Raw genomic sequence first — 24,485 nt, forward strand, 5'->3', positions numbered from 1 at the left:
TTGGCCTCAATTTTCACATATTTCTTGACAATCAAAAAGCTTTCCTGGTGCCGAGCTGTTTGGCGGGAAGCTTCGGTGAACTGCGGGCTCTGTCTTCCATTTCTCGCTCCCTTCTGTTCTTGTACAGACAGGCAACAGTGAGCATAGCGTTTGGAAGAAGAGTTTTGCAAGCCATATAAAACCTACCCAAGTAGGGCACTGTTGTGTTGAGATCCTATGTGGCAGAGTTGTAGCAAACAAGGAATTTTTCTTACGTGCTGCTTCTCTTTCTGTCAGACTCCTGCCATTCTGGACGCAATCTACCCTAGTAAAGGTAAGTGTATGAAGGAGTTGAGAGTGATGAGGATTTATACACATGTTGTAGCTTTTCTCGTTTTTGTTTTTTTTTTCTCTCGGTATTCTTATGCCTACGTCACTTTTGGGGAAGTGCCAGGACTCAGGGAGGGAGGGTTGCAGGAGGGATACAGGGAGGAAGGAGTAGTCCTGGGATTTCTTCCTAAGAAGACTGGCATTGGACCGCCGAGGCACTAGGTGGTGCTACACCTTACATGGTCTAAGCTTATAGAGGCTAAGAGAATTGCCAGGTGAGAGAAAGTCCTCTTATGCTTGTGGGAGTAGCTGTGTAGCCTGATGGATTATATGATCCTGTCATGTTATGGACAAGTGCATTACAATGACACAGTGTGATTAGCAGCTTCTATCAAAGAGAATTATTCAGTGAATCTGCAGAGCAAGGATTTCAGAAAGACAGTTTTGACATGTCCGGATACTTCAGACTAGAATTCTGCATTGGGGAAATATATCACGCCTGTGTATTTTTTGCACATGTCCCGAATTACAGCATTGCTTTAGTAAATTATTTGCCCATGGAAAAGAATTAGAATGCTCATGGCGCATACACAAGGGTAAAAAGAAGTCCCAGAAGTGCAATAAAAGCATTTACCATTTACTTCAGTTAGAATGGACTTGGCTTCAGCAGTAAGATCTCAGCTCCAAGATCTGTCACAAGTCTGCACACGATGTGTAAGATTTAATCAAGCCAGACAGATTAAATGTTTTCTTTTTTGCCAACAATAATTTTCCATTCTGGCTTCGTTGCACTGCAGTGTTAGAAGTGTTTTCTGCTACCTGCTATTTGACAATTTGATTGCTGTTTGAAAGCATAAATTCTGTATTTCAAAGTCAAACCAAGTTTACCCTAATAGAGCCTCTGCTGTGTATCTGATATTTGAGATGTCTGTGACCCCAGAATTTTAACTGGCTTTCTGGATTTACAAAACTGCATTGTTTAAATATTGTTTAATAACTGTGGGGATCTGTAGCATGCAGGAGAGAACACAGGTGGCCTAGTTGTTAGAGTAATGGACGGAGCCTAGGGTTCAAAACCCACTTTTGTGCATGGAAAGCAAAATGTCAGCGGCTTGGAAAAGGCATGCAAAGGTAGTTTTAGCAACAGACCAGGATGGTTTTTAAGTACATAAGAAATTGCCAAGCATCCTGTTTCCAACAGAGACCAAACCAGGCCATAAGAACCTGGCAAGAACCCAAACACTAAGAAGATCCCATGCTACTGATGCAATTAATAGCAGTGGCTATTCCCTAAGTAAACTTGATTAATAGCCGTTAATGGACTTCTCCTCCAAGAACCCATCCAAACCTTTTTTAAACCCAGCTATAGTAACTGCACTGACCACATCCTCTGGCAACAAATTCCAGAGCTTAATTGTGCGTTGAGTAAAAAAGAACTTTCTCCGATTAGTTTTAAATGTGCCACATGCTAACTTCATGGAGTGCCCCCTACTCTTTCTATTATCCGAAAGAGTAAAAAACCGATTCACATCTACCCGTTCGAGACCTCTCATGATTTTAAACACCTCTATCATATCCCCCCTCAGCCATCTCTTCTCCAAGCTGAAAAGTCCTAACCCCTTTAGTCTTTCCTCATAGGGGAGCTGTTCCATTCCCCTTATCATTTTGGTAGCCCTTCTCTGTACCTTCTCCATCGCAATTATATCTTTTTTGAGATGCGGCGACCAGAATTGTACACAGTATTCAAGGTGCGGTCTCACCATGGAGCGATACAGAGGCATTATGACATTTTCTGTTTTATTCACCATTCCCTTTCTAATAATTCCCAACATTCTGTTTGTTTTTTTGACTGCTGCAACATACTGAGCCGACAATTTCAAAGTATTATCCACTATGATGCCTAGATCTTTTTCCTGGGTGGTAGCTCCTGTTGTGCTTGTGGCATTGTGGACCCTTAGTTGCAGTGGAGATGACTCCTCCCATGGGGAGGGACCCCGTGGGGAACCACAGCGATAGGCTAAACGCAGAGAGCGGACACTTGTAGGTGGAAAGCTTTATTGTACTGCTGTAGATAGATGGTATGAGGCAGGAAGGAAAAGCACTGGAGTCCGACAAGCTGCCAATACATTCTTACAGTCTCAGATGTCGATATCTCACCCGGATGTTCAAGGTAGTTAGGATCCCATGGTGTGGGATAAGCCGAGCCTAGTGGGTGGCGTTGGAGAACCGGATCATATAGTTATTCACTGGAACGTAGTGCAGGCTTCTTCCTGGTAGTGAAGATGGTGGGACCGAAGATCCGTGGTGCAGGATACTAGACCGGTAGGCCCTCGAGGAGCGAGTACGTGATAGTCCTGAGATCCTGAAATGAATAAGAGAGATAGACGCCCGAGGAGCGGTTGTCTAATTAGTAGAGGCTCCGAAAGGTGGATGGAAGCAAGAGACCCCCGAGGAGCAGGTGCCTAGAGCTTCTAACGGAGCGAGGCCCTGGAGTGAATAGCAGCGTCTAAGCGTGCAGCTTAGAGCGGTCAGAAAAGCTAACTCAAAGGTGGAAGCATAGCGGAGACTTTAAATACCCAGAGGTATTGACGTCATGTGGTGGGGATGCCCCCGAGGTTCCCGCCATGACGTGTATTTGAGCATAGGAGATGTGTGCGCGCGCCCTAGGAGGCCACAGGAGTGAGCATGGCGGACTGGGACGCCCCTACTGAGCTGGAGACACCAAGACCCTCGGCAGTGGAAGTAGCCATCTTGCCCAAGGAGGAGGAAAAGGGAAGAAACGAAGTAAGGCAGAGCGGTCTCAGCCGTCTGCGACCGGACGCAACAGCTCCTAATATGGAACCTAACATTGTGTAACTACAGCAAGGATTATTTTTCCCTATATGCAACACCTTTCATTTGTCCACATTAAATTTAATCTGCTATTTGGACACCCAATCTTCCAGTCTCGCAAGGTCCTCCTGCAATTTATCACAATCCGCTTGTGATTTAACTAATCTAATAATTTTGTGTCATCTGCAAATTTGATAACTTCACTCTTTGTATTCCTTTCCAGATCATTTTTATATATATTGAAAAGCCCACGTCCAAGTACAGATCCCTGAGATACTCCACTGTTTACCCTTTTCCACTGAGAAAATTGATCATTTAATCTTTTAGGATTACGGTTATGCTGCAAAGAAAGATAGTATACATCTCCAGTAGCCTTTGTATAAGATGCTTGACAGATGTAGACATGGCAGCCAAAACACAATGGCTGCCATGTCTACATCAACAGCTATGCACTGATGAAGCTATTTCACCAGCATAGGCTCACTGGCTATCTCCTGTTCTAGGTCCAGAGACCACATCTTACCAAGAGCAATGTTTTTTGAATGAGTAATAAACTGCTGACACTGCTCTATATATAAACAGTGAACATGCTGATATATAGGAAATATTTCAAGGCCTGAGGATACTTTCGTTGGTCCTCCTGAGGTAGTGGTGGCCCAGTGCCTTGCTTCTACTAATGTAGGTTGGGTGGAGACACTCATACTGAACATAAGTTAGTATCTGTAGCATTACTTCATCACAGCATGCTTGAATTTGAGATAAAAAAAAAAATTGAACAGAAAATATAGCAATTCTGCCGAATCTGGTCAAGACTGAACAGGGACGTGACTAGTCTAAACATTCTAATAGGTCCCCAAAATAATCACACTAAGAACAATGCAAATATTCCCACAAAATGATAAGATTTCATTATTGTTTACACAGATAGGGCCTGAGACAGCAAACTGCATATTGCTGTAACGTGTCCCTTCCCCAAGGAGCTTAGAATGTAAGTGGGCAGCTGGACAAGCCACTGTCGCTCTTAAGACCACAACAGATATCAGTGACAGAGCCAAATATTTTAGCTGGGCTCTTTAAAGTTGCCTTTTAAGGTCTTCAGCTTCCAGTGCTTGTGTTGTTTCAGGCAAACAACTATTCTCTGAAGGACAAATTACATTTTGTCTGAGTTTTTGGTGTATTATCATCTGTCTCTTGTAGCTGTGGACAATTTAATATGTGTATCAAATTTACTGTTGCTATGCACAGCGCATCTGTTTACGTTAGCTTGTAATAGATGGTATTTCTATGCTTCGATGACAGCGAAGTTAAAACTGTCAGATCTTATGTTTAAAAGCATTGTGTAGGCTCAGCCTAATTTACTCTGGTGGTATCAGCACAACGCGCCTTGGCAGGATTCAGAGCTTGCTCAGTTTTGTTCAGCATTGTGCAGGGCGACGCCACGCAAGCACTGATGACCATCTTGTACAACACAAATGTAATTTTGGTTAGCAAGCATGCTGCCACTACCGTCGTCATCACCACCACCACCACCGCTAATCATTTCCCTAGCGCTTCTAGGTATACATGGCATTGACTTAAGCCCCCAGATGACATCCCAGGATGTCTCATGCCATGTCTCATGCCATGACTGGGAACCCTGAAGAGAGGAGGTCATAATGATGTTTTTAACTCTGCTCCCGCAGTACTTCTGGGTATTGAACCTGACCGCACAATGTTCCATCTTTTACTAACCCCATAGGTGATGAAAGACCGGTGCATGTAAAGAAAAGTGATGGCCATGCCTGGAGAGGACTGTGGCATCAAATTAGATGAACTAAGTGGGTTTTAAAAAATATACATATATATTTTTTTTTGTTTAATTTAACAAGCTCTACCTTAACCGTAAAATCCTTAAGACCTTAATGTCACTCTTTATGCTGTATCCCCTTATTTTGAGAAAATGATTGCACCCTTAATTCAAAGGGAATGTTTCCTCGTGAGCCAGAACTCGATAAAATGTATTATTAAAAAAAAAAAAAAGTGGAAAAAGGGGAGGCAAAGAAAATCAAATTGTGGTGTGTGAAGCGATTTAAGGAGAAACCTGGGGAATGCGTAATCTCCAAACTGCCAAATTAGAGCGCACGCCGGAGGTTTTTCCCAGCCGATCTCATTATCAGGTATGCTTGGGATAGATAAATTCTGTTAGAATGCATTAACCCTCAATTTGCAAAGAAACGAGTCAGCCATAATGTATTTTAGCTGATTTGGGGCTCTGGTTGGACATGTAGGCTTTTTTGGCTAGGCCCCTTTTTTTTATTCTTTGGAAGAAGAGACTTGCACAGTGTGAGCTGACCGCGTGAATCGCAGGTGGGGAGGTCTCTCTTCTCTGTAGTGTTCCTTAAGGCACAGCTAAGTAGCTTGCATTGCTGTGCTGGGCTTTATGGAGGATGGGCTGCCCTTGAAAACTCAGTTTTTCTAATCTCTCATATATTTTTAATTAAAATGTCCATTTGTATTTAATCAGTGCATTTATTGCCTTCTAATTCAGACGATGCTATTACATGGTTGCAGCGGAGGAGGGAATGTAACACCAGCACTAGCTAACTCGCACACAAACTGAAGTGTAGTTTAAAGTTTCTTAGTATATGAATTTCCTAATTACAGGTAATTAGACTAGGCAACTGGGCCTGACTGTTTCTAATTCAGCCCACTCTCTCCACGCAGAAATTCATTTTAAGCCTGTTTTTTTTTGTGTCTTTCTTGTTCAACTTTGTTTTCTGCAGAATAAAATGGCCTCTCTTCCCTGATGGGAGTCATGTTACATTCTTGATTTTGACTGCAGTTCTTATTATTGTTAGATTTTCATATTAATTTGCTATGTACCTCACCCTGTTTTACTAATGTATTCATCAAAAAAACAATAACATAATCTTTGGTACAGCTAGCCTGAGTCCATGTCTTTTTGAAACCCAACTTGCCTCCACGCCGACTAACAGGCACCGCCTTTCTCTTACAGCCAAGCCAAAATATTTCTCTAGTGACCTCGTGGGGTATCACAGCCCTCCTGGACGCAGGAATCTTGTTGATAAAGCCAGGGGCTTGATGTTGACAATCAAGAGTGGATAAGCCCCTTACTTTCAATTCTTCTCTGCCACCAAAGCATTGTTTTCCCTTTTGCTTGTAGTCATTGGAAAGCAGAAATCTCATGGGGTGAGATGTCCTTGACACGTGCGATCTGGAAATAGTCTGAAATACTCTGGGGCTCAAATTTAAAATGTTAAGCCATTGATATCCCAAAATCCTTTATCCCTGTTGTTCCACCCCTGAGAAATTGACCCAAGTTGCAACTCAACAGACATATGTCTATCACGTTTTGCACAAGGTCATCAACATTTTCCCTGCTCTTGGGTCGGTTTCTCATTTAGGGTTAAAGATGCCTACAAACTGCTGTGTTTTGCCTTTTCTGCATACTCTCTGTGCCTAACTTCTAGCCCATTATTTATTTTTCAGGCACTGTTGTAATTTCTAGTATAATGGTAATAAATATCCATCCTCCTCCCCGAGGGCTGCCTTCTTCATGGTTAGACAGGACACAGGCTGGCACTTGGATCTCATGTCATGGGTTGCCCTAAGTCACTACCTTGGTTACCTATTTTGCCTGCAAATGGTACCAGGCTGGTGTTGATGTTGTTGTGAACCTGCCCGAGAGGAGCGCAGGCAGGCCCTTACCTCCTGCAGCCAGTTGGGCCACTGGCGCTGTTTCCTGCACGGAGGTGTGCCGCCGTCACCGGGCTCCTCCCCGGCTGCCTCCAGCCCTGCGCGGCGGGGTCGAGCCGCCGGGAGTGCTCCCTCGCGGCCGGGACAGCCGCTGCTGCTCCTGTTCCTCCTGACGCAGCTAGGACCATCCTTGGGGTCCTTGGATGGCAGGGAGCCGTCCTCACCGATGCCGGGGTCTTCAGCTGGCAGGGAAGCCGTCCCTTCCGGTGCCTGCTGCTGCCTGGGTCCTTGCCCAACAGGGAAGCCATCCCTGCCGGTGCCTGCAGCTTCCTGCAGCCTGCCATCTCCCCACCTTCATGGCAGAACTACTCCGCTGCCTACCTTGCTTCTCCTTAGGCCTTCCACGTGGCTGGGGATGCCACCAGCCTGTCCTCTCTTCTCCCAGCTCTCCTTAGGCGCAGGCACGCGCCTCTCTCCTGCTCTTCAAGGACCAGCCAGGTGTGGCCCCCTGCTGGCTTCTCCCTGGGTGTTGTCCTCTTCAGCCCTACAAAAGGGCTCAGCAACCATTCCAGCGTTGCCTTCGCAAGGAGTTAGACGCTCCTGGGATCTTCCTGTCCTTCGCTCCAGGAGTCATCCCTGTTCCAGCTCTTCTTCAAGGTCCTGTGTCTCCTGTTCTTCATTGGAGCTCCTCGTCTTGTCCAGTTGTCCATGTTCCAGTCCAGATGTCCGCCTGCTGTTTCCGATACCCTTGGTCAGTCTTGTTGTCTGTCTTCCAGTTCCTGATTTCCGTGATCCAGTCCAGATGTTCGTCTCGTGTTCCTGATGTCCGTGATATTCTTCTCCTGTTCCTGAAGTCCGCGTTCCAGTCCAGATGTCCTGAACCCCAGGTTCCTCATTGTCACCCTTCTTGGTGTGCCATGTCGTGGTCCGCAACCAGACCCTCAGGCGGGCTGTGTAGGGCGCCTCGTGGTGCAATGCCTTCCTGACTTCTGCAGCACAAGCCTCTGGGAGACTTCCGCTTGTATCCTTGTCCCTGGTCTACGGAGTCCCTTGTGCTTGCTCCATCCATGCCAAAGACTGCTAATACCTGTGCCATCCCAGCATGGTCCACGACCAGCCACTGGCAGCTGTGTAGGGCGCGCCTCGGTGCAGGCCTCTACAGCTTCTGAGACATACTCCGTTCATTACTCCACTTCTCGTCTAGAGGCTACTTCGAGTCCAGCGTGGTCCGCGACCAGTCCCGCGGGTGGGCTGTGTAGGGCGCGCTGCGTCGTAGTTTCAAACCAGTACTTTACTTGACTCTCTTGAATACCTTGAACTTTGCTTGACTCTCCTGAATACCTTGAACTTAGCTTGAGTCTTCTGAGTACCTTGTTCCTGAGTCTTCATCTGTGCATCCAAGTACCTTGTTCCTGAGTCTTCGTCTGTGCATCCAAGTCCTTGCTCCTGAGTCTTCGTCTGTGCATCCAAGTACCTCGTTCCTGAGTCTTTGTCTGAATCTCCATATTCCGGTCTTTTTTGCCCTGGCCTCCATCCGGCCTGCCGCTTCTTGCCGTTAACCAGCGGCAGGTCCGAAAGGGCTTGGAACGGTCGGAGGACTGTTCATAAGACCACCATTGCATTGATGGTCTTCCCGAAGCGTGCAGGTCTGGAGGAGGGTCAGTATCTTCAGCCGTCCTTGTCTCCGGTCCAGCCTCGCTCCTGTCCAGCCCATGCTCGGGCATGCCTCGCCTGCCGCAGCACCTCTTCGGAGTTCCTCTGGGGTCGAGCCGTGGTCTAAGAACACACAAACCTCTGGAAAGTGGAACCACTCTCCTAGTGCTTCCTAACAGATGTAGCTACAATAGAGTTGTATTTTTCTTTTCAGCTGGTTCCTCACCATTGTATCCCCTCACCCTTCTTTAAGCCAATAAAAATGTGTTTGCCATGAAAAAGTGGTACACGTCTTTTCATGCCTACCAGACAGTAATTGTATAAATTACTAATGAAATTGATGTTTATTCCAGGAAACAGAATCTTTTTTGTAGAGCACCATCCTTCCCGTCCTTTCCCCATCCCAGGCCTGCACAAGCAAATTTCACTTACAAAGGAGGGCGTGCAAAAGTTGGACGTACACTCAAACACAGAAAGGCACACTTAGCACTGTCTCCACGTTGTGAGGAAAAGGCTGATGCAGTCCCGGTTCTGTTCTGGTTTTCCCATGGATTTCCCAATGAAAATCCAAGTTACAAATCCTTTTCATAGTTGGGGGTTAAAGTTGGGATTGGATTAGCCCGTTCTTATGATCTGGAGCCAGCTAGTAACCCTAGACATGCTCATGCATGTAACACAGGCGGGTAATGAATGGGCACATAGGCGCTCGGGCGCATACAATCAGAATTGGAAACGGGGGAGGGGGGGGGAAGCAAGCTTTGGCTTTAAGATAGAAAAAAGTGTTTAAAAAAAAATAAAAAAGCATACTGGCACAGCCTGTTTGTAGCAGCTGTAGCTTCAGATCCTGTGGAAAATGAAGGCAGATGATTCAATTTGGCCTGTGCCCCGAGTATATTTCAAAATGCTTCTGTGTGTGCGCAGGGTAATGAACAAATATATCGAGATGGCACAAGATCAGTCTGCGTTTGCCGCTGTGTAAGCCGCGGCGCTCCCAGTAGGAGCGAACTAGCTTTGCCAGGTTAATGGGGGTGAGGGGCTCCGGGCCCCCACCACCACCTTTCAGAACAAGTTAAGAAAAGAATTTGTCTCCTTTTGCCCCGTTGCTCCCTGCGGCGCTCAGACGGAGCCTGTGATAAATGGAAGTGTATTTATTAATAGTGAGTGGGGGCAATGTGCCTCTGATTTGAAAAGTGATGCGGGGTGTAAAAGTGGGCCGTTCTGTGGAAAGCTTATATAAATGAAGTTCACTGCTCCATTATGATTAAAAAGCAGGGCCAGGAACTGTAGCAGCTGTAATGAACAAGCCTTTTTTTTTTTTTGTGCAGGGAAGAATCTCCTTTTCGTGGGAAGGCGACGATCGTGATTATTAATAACAATAATGGTTTCATGGGGGACTGCACTGAGGAGAGAGGCTTTACCTGTCTCCTGCCTCAGCTTTTTGGGGGTTGATGCCTGGAGAGAGGAGGCCCAGGAGACAGGATATTACGTTTGGTGAGGGAGGGAAGCTGGTCTAAAGTTCGGGTTCTTTCAGGACCTCCCCAGGCGAGAAAATATTGTCCCTGCAGGCTCTCTCTCTCTCTCTCGCAGTGAAAGAGGAGCTTTTTCTTCTGCCGCTACTCGTAATGCAAGGACAGGAAGCAAGGGACCCCAGTTTAAAGCAGGCACATTTTGAGCGATGCAAAATGCGAGACAATTGTGCAGCAGCCGATTTTAAGCTTTTTATTGCTGCATGACAAATTGTCTCCCTTTACAATGGTATTTTCGGGTCATTTTACAAGATTTTGGGTGGCTCTGTACATGCTCTTCTGTAAACTGGTGAATTTCATAAACAGCTAATCAGGTCTCTCAACCTCACGGCTTCCTGTTATCCTTCTTTATTCTCTATATGTTTGTATTAACTACATTTTATTTTGTTAAAAAAAAACAAAAAACCCAGCCCCTCCTCTCCGTTGCATGTAAGAGCCACTCTGAGAACCCCATGGAGACCCATTTGCCTCCCCAGCCGCTGGTCAGTCACATTAACTGTTTATCTAATCAGATTTCCACATGTAGGGGGCCGAGGCCCTGTGCCTGGGAAAGCTCCAGCTTTCATTTAGCAAAACAACTTTTCCTGGTAGTCCTGCTTTTGTGGCTCATTAGGGTAATTACTGATGAATTAAGGCAGCTTGGCTTAGCACTCTGGCTGCGGGGTGTGTGGGTCCTCCCCTGCTGGCAGGCAGCAGGTGTAAGTGAACAAGATTTGTCAAAGAGGCTGCTGACCCTTTTAAAAACACAGCAGCAGAAAAGGGGCGGCATAAGTAACGGTGCTCATTTAACAATTGGTATTTACTCGGAAAGGTTAATGGCTACCAGCTCTGCTTTTAATCTGCTCGTCCGAATGGGGCCTGACTAGGCCCCCCGCTCCCCGCTCGTCGCAGTTCGTTGTTGTGTGACGCTGTATCCGCCACTTCACAGTGTGAGGAGCAGGCGAGGACTTCCTTTTCATGTTGACACAGCCTTGCCTTCGGGTGGACCAAAGTGGAAACCGCACTACTTTATCTACATTGGCACAAGAAAAACTGTAGTCAAGTAATCCTGCATTTTGTTACATTAGAAGCATGTTCGTTTAGTTAGACTGGGTTCCAGACTTGAAATTAGGGTAAGGGGCTGGGGGGGTGTGGGTTTTATTTATTTTTTTTGTTTGTTTTACATAAGAACATAAGAAGTTGCCATACTGGGTCAGACCAAGGGTCCATCAAGCCCAGCATCCTGTTTCCAACAGTGGCCAATCCAGGCCATGAGAACCTGGCAAGTACCCAAAAACTAAGTTTTGGGTTTGTTTTTTTAGCAAGCAGTGCTCCCCAGGGTATTAGATGCTGTTGTGGGTGGCGGGTGTCATTGAGAACATTATACTGGAATACTGGATGCTTTGCATTGTGGGTGTTGGTCTTAATACTGGGATAGAAGGGAGTGCTGGAGGGGGCAGGATTGGGGTGCATTGGCAGAGTTGCTTGTGGGTCCTCAGTACTGGAGCAGCAGGGAGGTCTGCAATGCTCGATTGAGGTACATTAGCAGAAGTGATTTTCCTTCTGCCCTCTGTCTTCACCGCCACACGAACACAGGAATTGCCTTGGCAGAGATTCTGTAACTGACCCCACACAAAAAAAAAAAATGCCTGGAGCTGAAACTTTTTTTTTTTTCTCTTCCCTGTATCCAGATGAAGTTCTCTGCGAGCAAAGGCAGCAAAAACAGTGAGGAAGACCGGGAGGCCACCAGCTCTCAGCGCAGCAGCTCCAGGGACCGTCTCAGTGATGTAAGTATGCCAAAAGTGGGTGGGGGGGAGGAAATGAGCCTGGTTATGCAGCACCCTACGACGACTCTGATCACAGAGTGAATCGCTTGATAAGCGAGAGAGCAGAAGCCTAGGAGTGTGAGAAATGGAATAGACTGGGGGCGATCTACCTGTGGCGGGAACCTGTCCTCCTAAACCAGGACTTGTTCCAAAACGAGAGCGTACAGGATGGTGTCCAGGGGGGGCTGGGGGAGCAGAATCTGAGGACCGCATTCTTATGGTATCGGTGCATCTCTGTGATGCGCTGCGTAAAGAATGGGGGAGCGGTCAAGGCCACAGTAAACGGATTCGGGGCGGACTGCCCCGTTCGCCCAGCAGGACAGTGCCCAGGGGCCCACGGCACTCTCCCCTAGTCTCGGATGAGTGGTTGGGGGGGGGGGGGCCCAGGTCACTGTCACTTTTTTTTGGCGATGTAAAAACATTTTCTCTTATTCTCTTCCTGCCACACGACCTCGTCTTTCAGAAATAAAATGCTTCTCATGCAGGGAGGTTGAGCTCTCGGGACAGTCCTCCTTCTCCTGCTCCACGCTATGGCGAGAGAAGTAAATGAATAAACGTCTATAAATCAACACCGCTGTGGGGAAATGCAGAAACGAGCTGTTGGATCGGAAGAGAGACCTCTTCCCCCTCCCCCCCCCTCCCCCCCCCCCACCGCAGTCCTTGACAATGGGGCTAATAGTAAAACGCCAAGGCTTTTGTGATACTAATTAGCATTTCTGGGTCATTAAAACAGGATTGGTTTTTTTTTTTATTTTTTGTTGATTAGGACCCCCTCAACGCCGCTTCTTTTGTCACCCTAGGAGAGATCTAAATGACAGGCGCACACCTCCCTTCCACAACCCCCCCCCCTAGAAATTGCCTCAAACGCCTTCGCAAGTCTGTCTAAAATATTAGATTTATCATTTCATTGGTGAGCCCGAGAAATCCCCATGCGCACAGTTTTCATGTTGAGTCCTATTAATGCAAAATATGCTTTCTATAAAGCAAAACCTGTCACAGAAAACATTGCAGGCCAACCAAATTCAATTGGACAGTTAATTTAGCTTTAAAATTGAAAACACTACCTCTGCTTCAGGATAGGGATGGCGGGGGGGGGGGGGGGGGGAGGAGGGAAAAAACCCATTTGATAAGTGTAATGTATTTGCTATTAAGGCTTTCAGAGTCCATTCTGCATCAAGAGAGAGAAAAGGAAGGGGGGAGGGGGGTGTTGGGAGACGGCTCTCACAAATGTGTTTAAAAGCTGAAAGTATTTATTAAAAATGTCAGCAGAAAAGTGCTTTTGGCAGATTAAAGCGGGAGTCGGCTTGATGGCTCTGACAGTGAAATGCAATGAGGGTGGGGGAGACCTGGGGAGGAGAGGGTGGGAGGGATTCATGCTACATGTTCAGTGTGCCAATGGGGTGCTGGGGAGAGCGTGCCATGGCAAGAGAAAGACTGGTCACCCTTGCCCCCCCCTCCGGATCTGCATTCTGTCAGCACACCACAGGCAAAATAAAAGGCCGTCCCCTGCCGGACAAATGGGGCGGCTTATTTTTCTCTTTGTTTCTCTCTACCTTTGACTCCGTTTAAGTCGCAGTGGCCTCCTTTTGGTTCTGTTAATGTCTTTCCCTTCTTGGACATTTAGTCTGTCCTGCCACACGTGCAGTGGTAAAGAGCAACAACAACAGGCTTCTTATAAAGCATCTTCCATACAAAAGTATCCCCCAAGGCGCTTCACAACCCTCTGTGAGAAGTGCAACCCAATAATGCAGTAAAGGCTAGGGAGGGGAGAAAAGAACTGGGTTGGGGGGGAGAGAGTGCAGTAGGGCTTGCTAAGAGATTGAATGCTAGCCTGGGCAAAGATTTGGATTTTGACCAAGAGGAAGAATTCAAAGGCAAGGGAAGATAGCTTGCCATCTAGGATTTAATCCCGGAGAGAGGATCATGTGGACGAGCTGGAGGAAAGATCCCGGGCATAAGAAGCTAAACATCCTATACCATGAGCGGCAAGGCAACGGGGCGGTGCAGTAAGGAAGGGTAAGAGCCCGATAGGCCAATGATGCAGCAAGCCATGAGCCTGAAGCCAGATGAGGACTCCTCCCTGGGAGGATGAAGTCATTGGGGATGACATAATTTAAATCTAGAGCAGAGGTGGGGAACCTGTAGTCCTTGAGGGCTGCACACCGGTTGGGCTATCAAGTTATTCCTAATGAATATGCGTGAGAGAGGTTTTGCCCAGAGCCGTCGCCAGGCAACTTGGTGCCTATGGCCGAGTGAAAAACTGCACCCTCACCCATTACACACAGCATGACACCACGAGTTGGGGGAGACTAGAAAATGTTTGTACAGCAATGTCCAAGGCCGGCGCTAAGAGTATTAGGCGCCCTAGGGGAACCTTACGGGCTTTCGTTCTCCCCCCCCCCCCTTCCTTTACACTTTCCTCACACACAATTAAAAACTATGCATTTATAATAGATTTTACATGAAAAGGGATATTCAAAGTACAGTCTTCTGAGGTAAAAATATCACTTACAATGTGAATATTATGAGCACTGCTGTGGTGTCAACCAGAAAACCCTGCAAAAAAAAAAGCAAATGACCCATGTGGTATTAGGCCTACTTTAATGTGTCTTGGGTATGGACTTGGCCCTAAGAAAGCTGCAAGAAAACAGTTACAATACAATAAGAACATAAGGCTTGCCATACTGGGTCAGACCAAAGGTCCATCAAATCCAGTATCCTGTTTCCAACAGTGGCCAACTCAGGTCACAGGTACCTGGCAGGATCCCAAGGGGTAGATAGATTCCAAGCTGCTTATCCCAGGAATAAGTAGTGGATTTCCACCTTAACAATGGTTTATGGACCTTTCCTCCAGAAAATTGTTCAAACGTTTTTTTAAACGCAGCTACACTAATAGCTTTCACCACATCCTCTGGCAACGAATTCTAGAGCTTAAGTATGTGTTGAGTAAAAAAAATATTTTCTCTTATTGGTTTTAAATTCAGAAGTTCGAAATCTTGGTGTGCTACATGATAAGTTATCTTTTGAAGCTCATATTTCTCTGATGGTGCGGAAGGTATTTTTGAAATTGAGGCAGTTGAAGAAAATTCGAGGTTGGGTGAACATAGAGGTATTTCAGATAATATTACGAGCCTTGCTTATGCTGGTATTTCATTATTGTAATGGGGTTTTGTTGGTGGGGTAACTATAAAGAACATACAGCGGCTTCAGGGGATGCAGGATAGGGCAGCCAGATTGGTGTTTGGTGCTAGACCACTCTTAATGGAATTACATTGGCTCCCTATTAGGGAAAGGGTCACATTTTAAGATCATGACTCTGATGTATAAGGCAAACTGGGCTGAGGACACGGTTATTTAACAAGTCAGATGCAGAGATATATTCCAAGGCGTAATTTACGTTCGGCTGATGGTCCTTTGTTTGTTTTGCTTGGGATTAAAATGATTAAAAAAAGAGGGGTTTCAGAGGAAGATATTTCGGTTTATAGCCCAGTGATTTGGAATTAAGGCATGGCTTTACCCATCATTGTAACAGGCATGTCTGATGTATTTTTTATTTAATGTACTCCTGATTTGATTGATATAAACCGCCTTGATCAGCCTGCTGTATGTGCGGTATAGAAAAGTAATAAATAAATGTATCACCCAGTAACTTCACTGTGTGTCCCCTGGTCGTTGTACTTTTTGAAAGAGTAAACTAATTAACGTTTACACATTCCATTCCATTCATTATTTTATAGACCTCTGTCATATCTCCCCTCAGCCATTTCTTCTCCAAGCTTTTCCTCATAGGGGTATTCTTCCATCCCCTTTATCATTTTGGTGCCCTTCTCTGTACCTTTTCTAATCCTGGTATATCTTTTTTTGGTAGATGTGATGACCAGAACTGCACACAATTTTTTTTTTTAATTATTTATTTATAATTTTCAAGTTACATAAACTTTGATTAACTTTTCAATATACATTGTATTGCAACAATATAATTCAACAGTTATTACTATATAATTAAGGCAATCAAACCCACATTAATAATTTCCCCTGTTGAAAGCAATATAATAATTCAACTCATTTGATTCAGAAAAATTTCACCATAAATCTGAGACTCATTGGCTAAATTCAAGAGAAGAATAATTTAAAGAAAAAATTCTAAATTTAGAAAATTAGCACTCATACAGTTGAATTTAATTTCTAATTCCTGCACATCAAGGTTCAACTGGGGACGAGGTTGCAGGTCCTCGTGAATCAACAAATTGTCGTAAATGTTCCAACTGTGTGAAAACAAATACTTCAGTCCCTCTTTTTACTATACAACGACAGGGGTACTTTAGCAAGAAAGAAAAACCTAAAGATAACACTCTTTGTCTCATTTCAAGAAATTGACGTCGTCTATTACGAGTAATTGGAGGTAGGTCTGGGAATATCTTCACATTTTGACCACAGTATAATATAGGAAATTTCTGAAAATATACTCTCATTAAGTTACTTATATCAGCCATTGATATTAATGAAACAATTAGAGTTTCTCTGTCTAACACTTGTACGGCTGAATTTTCCAAAATACTAGTGAGATTAGCTGGGATAGAGACTCCTATATCAGAGGTTTTTTTCTTAATAAGGAAACAAGAATTAATAGAGATCATATTATTATCAGAAAAACCAAGAACTTCTGTTAGAAATCTTTTAAAAGAAACATAAGGAATTTCCCCAGCTATTCTAGGAAAATTAACAACTCTAACATTTAAATGTCTATTTTCTATTATTTCTAACCTTCTAGAAACAAGTGAGTGATCTTTTATCATTGTAGTATTCACATCTTGTATAGATTTAATATTCCCTTCAACTACATCCATTCTTGTATCAATTACATTTACTTGTTGCTGTATACCCAAATATTTTTTAGATAAATTAGAGGATACTGTATCAATCTTCCTTTCCAATCTGTTGACAGTCACATTTAACCCGCTAACCAAGTCCCATAGTGCCCCCAATGTTACTGTTTCAGGCCTTGTTGTTTTAGGCCTTACGTCTTCCAGTTGTTCAGAAGAGGGAGACTCTCGTTGTTCCTTAGCAGACATTACTGCTGCCTCCTCTTCCTCCAATTCCAGTACGGAGATAGCTCCTCCAGAAGCTAGCGATTGCCCAACCTCTTCGGTGGGTATCGCCGCTGCTTCTTTGTCTGCGCCTCGTTGGGCCGGAGGTGGACACAAGTCAGGACTAAGGGAGGCCTCATCGTGGGGAGCCTCTCGTTCTTCTGCCAGGAGGCTACCAATAGATTCATTGGGTCCCTGCTTTTCAAACTGTGTCATAAAGCGATCTATTTCTAGCTGTAAAAGGGGAGGTAGAGGTTCTTAAGGAAATACCCTCACCTTCCCCTTTCTTTTGGCCGGCATATCAGTCAAGGAAACGTATCTAGCTACGAAGTAGAAAGTTTTAATGGTGCTGTCCTTTAGCCAAGAACTCAGTATATGGGGGTGGCTTACCTTCTCTTGATCCGACCTAATCCGGACTAAGCCGGACCAAGCCGTGCGCACCCCTTAGGCGCGCACGGCTTTGGCGGCGCGCACGGCTTTGGCGGCGCGCCGGCGGCGATGGGGCGCCACGACCGCACAGGTTTTATGTGCGATTCGGCTCCTCCCCTCACGTGTGGGGCCTTGGCAAAGAGATGTTCTGGGCCTGATTCAGGAGGGCTGCAAGCCGGTCTCCCCCCTGCACACAATTTTAATATGAAGTCACACCATGGAGTGATACAGAGGCATTACGATATTCTCTGTTTTATTCACCATTCCTTTCCTAATCCCTAGCATTCTGTTTGCTTTCTTGGCTGCTGATGCACACTGAGCAGAAGATTTCAACGTATTATCTACGATGACGCCTAGATCCTTTTCCTGAATGGTGATTCCTAATGTGGAACCTTGCATTGTGAGCTGTAATTTGGGTTTCTCTTCCCTAAGTGCATCATTTTGCACTTATCCACATTAAATTTCATTTGCCATTTGCATGCCCAGTCTCCCAGTTTTGCAAGGGTCCTCTTGCCGTTTCTCACAATCCTCTTGTGATTTAACAACTTTGAATAATTAGGTGTCATCGGCAAATTTGTTCACTTCACTCGTTGTCCTCATTTCTAGGTTATACACTACATATATTAAAAAGCAATGGTCCCAGAACAGAAATACATTTTCTATGACAAAACAGCACTAAGTGCCAGCACTCAAAGAGCAACAACCCTACCTATGAAAAGGCAACACTGCAAGAACTACACCAGGCCATAAAACACCAATGCACTCCCTATTAGGAAAACAGAAAAAGCCAAGCTGCTATAGACCCCTCCATAGAAACTGCACACTATTAGAATACTTCACTTCAGTTACACAGCTAGACTGAAAATACAGAATAAAGAGACCATAAAGTATAAATAGAAATGTGCAGACAAAAACTGAACTAGAAACTACAACAAGCAAAATTCTATATGCAGTGCAACAATGGATCAACAGAAATATCACCATTCCTCATAAAACAATAAAAGCAAGAAATATAAATATCATTAATAGTAGTAAAGCCATACCAATAAAAAGAATAATTAAATACAGTTAAGGCACAGAATGATATGCAAAAATTAAAAAAGCATAAAAAAAAAATTCCCCCCTCTCCATACCTGGGAACTTTTAATTTCCAGATGCCCTGAAATTGTCATGGATTAGTGGGCAGAGGGGAAGGGTGGTTGTTTTGCATAGACTTTCTTCTCGCTCTCGCACACGTATATACTCTCTCTCCTCTCTCTCTCTCTCTCACACACATATACACGCTCTCACACATACAAAGGTGCTCTCTCTCTCTCTCACACACAATCTCCCTCTTTCTTTCATAAACACACGTGCTCTCTCCCTCTTTCTCTCACACACATGCTCGCTCTTTCTCACACACACACACGCTCTCACACATGCTTTTTTTCTCTCTCACAAACATGCATGCTTTCATGCACATACACGTGCTCACATCACTCTCACTCTTGCACATGTACAAAACATATATGCTCACACACACACGGATTCTTTTACTCTCTCCCCCACACATACATGCTCTCATCCATGTGCACTCTCTTGCGCTCTCATACACACACACACGTACGCACAGGCATTCTCATACACACACACATATTTATGCAGATGCTTTCTCTCTCACCCCCATGCTCACAGCCCCGCTTCTGTCATTCATTTGAAGCAGGAGCAATAGTCTCTTTCAGCACCCCCCCCCCCCACACACACACACATGTATCTGACAGGACTACTACTTTGGGCCATGAGGTCTAATCTTGCTGTGTCCATGTGTTCTTTCCTGCAGGGCAGTTCGCTCATCTCCTCCTCTTCCTAGGCCCTGCTGGCCATGCTGCTTCTGGTGGGGCAGCTCAGCTCCTCCTCCTCTTCTTAGGCCCCACTGGTGACGCTGCTGCTTTCGGTGGGGCAGCACAGCACAGTGCAGCTCCTCCTCTCCCCCCCCCCCCTTCCCCCGTGTTTGCTCTTCTTCCTAGGCCGTGCCGGCTATGCTGCCAATTCCGGTGGGACCATGCTGCTTTTAAAGGCTGCAACAGGCAGCATCTTCCCTTCTGCACCGGCGGCACTATGGCACCCTTCGGATAGCAGCACCTAAGGCCATATTGGCCACAGACATGCTACGGCTCTGGGTTTGCATACATGATGTGTCAATTGTATGCAAAGTGCATTAGGGATTTCCTGAAACCCTGATCAGTGTGTTGGACTCGAGGACTGGAAGTTCCCCATCTCTGGGCTAGAGAGTTAAGACATGGGAATGCCTTAAAATGAAGAGTAGCTAAAGTGAGAAACCATTAAAAGCACTGAAGAGAATTAATGGAGGAATCTGGCTGCTCAGGAACCCAGACATTTGGACACTGGTCAAGATGGCAACTTTATCAGATGGATCAGCTTGCTCTACATTTGGAGCCGACCTCATCTCTTAGATGCCACAAATGCTCTGATTTTCAAAATTGCCACAGTGAATACTTGAGATGTTATTTGCATATAGTTGTTATGGTTTATTGTTAATTTACTTATTTTGGTTGACTTGGAAACCAGTCTTGTTTGTGGCTCACAAACAAGACCTGCTTTAGGTCCCTAAGAGATCAATATTGAAAGCTTTTACGTGGGTAACGTTTTGAGTTCACGTGCACAAAAACCCTGCTTTCAGTTTTATCCCCCGTGACCACCGACTGCATACATTTTGCGTACACAACTTTTTTTGTGCGTGCAAAATTTATTCGCACCAAAGTGGATGTCAGTGCAGGCATTCCAGGGCCAGAGCGAATCTTTAGCCAGTGAAGGGTGCACGTATTGAGAGACCGCTCTAGCTAAAGTTATATGCACAAGTCTGGTCAGAACAAAATCACAGTCCTAACTTTATCTGGATAAAGTTACACATGCAACTATCCAAGTATATTAAACAGGAGACTTGTGCATGTGCGTCCTGCTGAATATCTGTGAAAAGTTATGCGCATAATTTTCTCCACATAAAATTGCCACTCTTGCTCTCTAAATATTGACATCTGAGAGAGAGGCTTTGTTATTACTGTTTATAGAGGGGATTTTCTTAATAGTGAAAGAAGGGCTTCAAGAAACAGTGGAATTATATCCCAGTCTGTGAATTTTCAGCTTCCCTACAGCTTCTACTGTGATGCCTAGAAATATACTTAATAAAGATATGACTGAGGTTTTACAGCTGAGACGATGGCTCCTATTTCCAAGCGGGGAAGCGTAAAAAATTCTGGTGATGGAGATGTGGAAGAAGGGCAATTGTCCTAGGATAGTATGGACCTTCCTGGAGTACCCTTGATGAGACAGTGGCTAGAGCCACTCTTGGTGACCTTTTGACTGGAACTTGATTGAGAATGGATGGATACTGAGGCTTTATTTTTTGTTATAAAAATGCTTTGTTTCTGGGTCGGAAGGTATAGATTTTTCCCTCATCTATCTAGTTACACCAAAGCAGCGTAAACTTTTTTTTTTTTTTTTTTTAACAGATATGCCAAAAAGTTTTAAGTATTGTTGCTGAATTTTTCTTAATAAGATTTCTTTGCTAGTGCCTTGCAAAATTTGAGAATAATGAATACAGCTTTTTTGACCTAACCGTGTAGAGATCACCAATAGCACGCACTCCTGTGACCTGAGCTCGTAGTAATAGGATAATGCTGTAAACCTAGGGGCTATATTTTCCTCTTTTCCTTATCAGACCCCCCTCAAGTATATTTTTGGGCTATATAGTTGGATTACAAATCTTTTTGCTTTTCTTTGTGGGTTCCTTCATGTTTATATTTTTTGTGGTATGTTTTCCAAAGTTCTTGTTCAATTTGAAATTGAATTTGTAATGAAAACTATTAAGAAAAAGTTAAGAAAAAAGAAAGGAACAGCAGAACTGAATCAACCTATTCCGGTGACCCGTGGTAGCCCAAGCCGCTCTGTCATTGAGCTTTTCAACAGCTTAGAAGTTGGATCCAGGAGGCTGCATTTCTCTTACTGGGGCCTTATTGGAAAAGGGCTTTTTTTTCCCCCCCATTCTGTGATTGTGGAAAAGAATCCTGGATGAAGCTCACTGAATCTTGCGGCCAAGTCTGCACATTTGTTTTGTATGATTCACAAATGGAATCGACCCACAAGATGTTCACAGCATCCCAGTTGGCAAACTGACAGGGTCGAGGCATTTTATTAAGAGGAGTAGGAGTCGCGGGCCCCTGGGATGTGGTTCAGCAGCAGTCCTAGGACATGACTTGACCCTACCACAGACTTTCTCCAAGTCACTCTAGCTCCCTGCACCTTTGGAACTCAGTTTCAACTAAGGCATTTGAATTCAACGGACTTCCCTGCCCAGCAAGCTGAATTATTTGTTTATATTGACCATTTTCTGCTTTGACAGGATTGGGTGATGAACTTGAAAGGCAGGAATAATGCCTTTGTGTGGTTTTTTTGGTTTTTTTTTTTCCATGATCATGCCTAGAGAGCGTTTTTTTTGTATTTTTACCATCCCTGACTTTGAAAAATGGTTGCCACGCCGTGCTTCTGCCAGAAAAATCTTCCGGGGAAGGGTGGGAGGTAGGGAGAAAATAATTTGACTGTCATTGTGTTTATTCATGTCCACACGGGTAAGCTTGAAGGAAAATTTGTCCTTAATCCATTTCAGTCTCTCGCTTAGCCAAGGCCGCTGTAGGACTTCCATTTCCACATGCCCCTGCAGGGTCTTGTTGGCTGCCTGCAGCACCAACACAAAATCCAGAAGCCTTTAACTAAAATGGAACTTTCTCCTCCTATCTTTCATTGGGAGGTAATTGGAAGTTAGCAGAGACTTTAGAGGCGAATAAATGACCACTGCTATTTTGCAAGGTTGACCCAAGTGAAAGTGGGGAGTATTTTTCTTTTTTCCCTTTTTTCTGCTTGGTTGTGTAATTGTCCTGTTAATCTTTTTGATGTCCTGAGATGTGTAAAAATCCATATAGAGCCTTGTATAATGGCTTTAAAAAAAGGGTTTTATCTGTTTCTTGACCCGTCAGCTTAAAAACTGCCTGCCTTTTAATGGATTTTCTCCCTCACTAAATTGAATGGATCGTCCCTCATTATCATTTAAATAGAAGCCTCACTCCCTGTGAACATGGAAAATTTGAATGTGGTTGTAGAGCTGTGATAATTTGAAATATTTTGAAGGTGAGGGGTTGGGGGAGGAAGAATCAGTAAAGTAAGGAATTGCTGAATGTAATTGTCATAGATTCTCAATTTTTTTTTTTTTGCCACAGGATGGGAAAATAGACTAATAATTGTCTTCCAAGCCCAGCAGAATAGGTTGCCCTAGTTAACTGAAGCTAACACTCTAATTGTCATGGGGCAAGCAGATGAATGAAGACGTATGCAGGGCACAGCAAGGGCTAAATTGAGTGATATACTAAGGCAAGGAGCAAATTGGCAATTATTGGGCCAGCTGAAAAGGTTGGCAGGTGCGATGCTTTTGCTGAGACTTCAGGAGAAAATTGGAAATATAAAGAATTGACCATAAAACAAGCTGATTGGGAAATATATTGCAAGAGGTGCTATCTATTTTAGAGATAAAATGCCCCCCCCCCCCCTGTTGTTTTGGAAGGATTATCTACACTGTGGGCTTTGAACTCTTGCAAATTAAACTCCTTTGGGATCCTCTTGCCATTTTTAAAGACTTTGGGGAAGATTTATTTTGTATCTTTGTTGTGTTTGGAAGAAGTTTGAAAGTTAGACTGGGGGAGTAGCCAGCCCGACGGCCTGGTGGTTTAATGCCACGTGGAAGACCTGATTTCTGCTTGCAGGATGGGTGACAAGAAAAGAGCCACTACTATAGATGCTCCTTGATGCCTTCCCAGTGATGTGTTGGAGAGGAAAGTGGAAATTTACAATAGATGGTCACCAGAAAAACTGTTGGAATGGCAACTTCCAGTTATGCGCTGAGTGTGGAAGTCTCATACGAGCTGAGCTACTGCCTGCCTCGTGTTTTATTTCATATGAAAGGAGCTTTTTTTCTACTCCTTTTAAGTACGGCTCCTACCCAAGAAGCAAATAAAGGATCTTTGCCCTTTCTTTGGGCGGATAACGCCCCTTACGGGGAGAAAAACGGGTGTTCAGGCGATTGCTGATAAGCGGAGCGCTGAGGAGGAGATGGCCTCAGAGGACGAGGAGTCGTTTAGAGCTGTGGAACCGGGTGAGCACTTTAACTACGTACAGGAGCTCATGGAAAAATTTGCTGATCATATTTCAGCAAAACCTGATGCCTGCTTAAGTGTTCATTGTAGATAAGGTGGTCCAAATTGTGCAATCCGTGACAGAGCACGCGGAGCGGATAGAGGAGCAAGATCAGCAAATTGTCGACTTGGAAATAGTCTCTACATCGCTGATGGCAAAAATAGAGGAGTTGGAAAGGACCGTTACTTCTGACTGGGACAAACTCGATGATCTGGAAAACCGACCTCATCGGTGCAATATATGTATTTTGGGTGTTCCTGAGGAGGCTGAGGGTGTGAACGTTGCAGCTTTCCTTTCAAAATGGCTGCCAGAGATCCTACAGCTGAATAGGGCTAAGGGCTTTATGAAAATTGATTGTGTGCATCGTACTTGCGCTCCATCTCCTGTATCTAATGGTCAGCCCTGTGCTCTGATTGTTAAGTTGCATAATTTTGCAGATAAACAACTTATATTAAATGCCACCAGAGAGCAACGGGAGATTAAATATGGGGGAATCATATCTTCGTTTTCCAGCAATTTCCATATGAGGTGCAGAGAAAGTGCCAGGCTTTCACTAACGTCAAGCGGGAACTGCAGAAGTTGAATGTTAAATATTCCATGTTGAATCCCGCCAAACTGAAAATCATGGTGCATGGCAAATCTCTTGTTTTTGAACCAAGTAAAAGATGCAGAGAAATGGCTGCGGGGGCATGGAGCTGAACACGAGGCTGAGGCATTTTTTATTTTTGCTTCGCAAGGGTTCCTTTTGGACAGGAGTTATGGCAGACGCTTTGCCAAGAGTAGAGACTGAGTCTGTTTGGGTGCCTCATGAGTTCGGATAAACCTTGGACCGTTCAGTGATTTTGTGGGTTCAGTACATCCCATTTATTTGTTGTACATTTTCATCTAAACTACTTTTGGGCAGTGCT

At 44.7% G+C, this 24,485-nt stretch overlaps 1 protein-coding gene across 10 annotated transcripts in view; it reads left to right on the top strand.

Annotated features, from left to right (window-relative positions):
• Positions 1–24,485, top strand: part of FBRSL1 (fibrosin like 1) — a 694,486-nt gene that overhangs the window by 290,252 nt on the left and 379,749 nt on the right. For all 10 annotated transcript variants that reach the window (XM_029619457.1, XM_029619447.1, XM_029619455.1 and 7 more), the window contains exon 3: positions 11,687–11,782. In XM_029619457.1, coding sequence (XP_029475317.1) covers positions 11,687–11,782 — 96 coding nt within the window. The remainder of the gene's footprint in view (positions 1–11,686; positions 11,783–24,485) is intronic.

The sequence above is a fragment of the Rhinatrema bivittatum genome, chromosome 11 (genome assembly GCF_901001135.1).
Source record: "Rhinatrema bivittatum chromosome 11, aRhiBiv1.1, whole genome shotgun sequence".
Classification (NCBI taxonomy): domain Eukaryota; kingdom Metazoa; phylum Chordata; class Amphibia; order Gymnophiona; family Rhinatrematidae; genus Rhinatrema; species Rhinatrema bivittatum.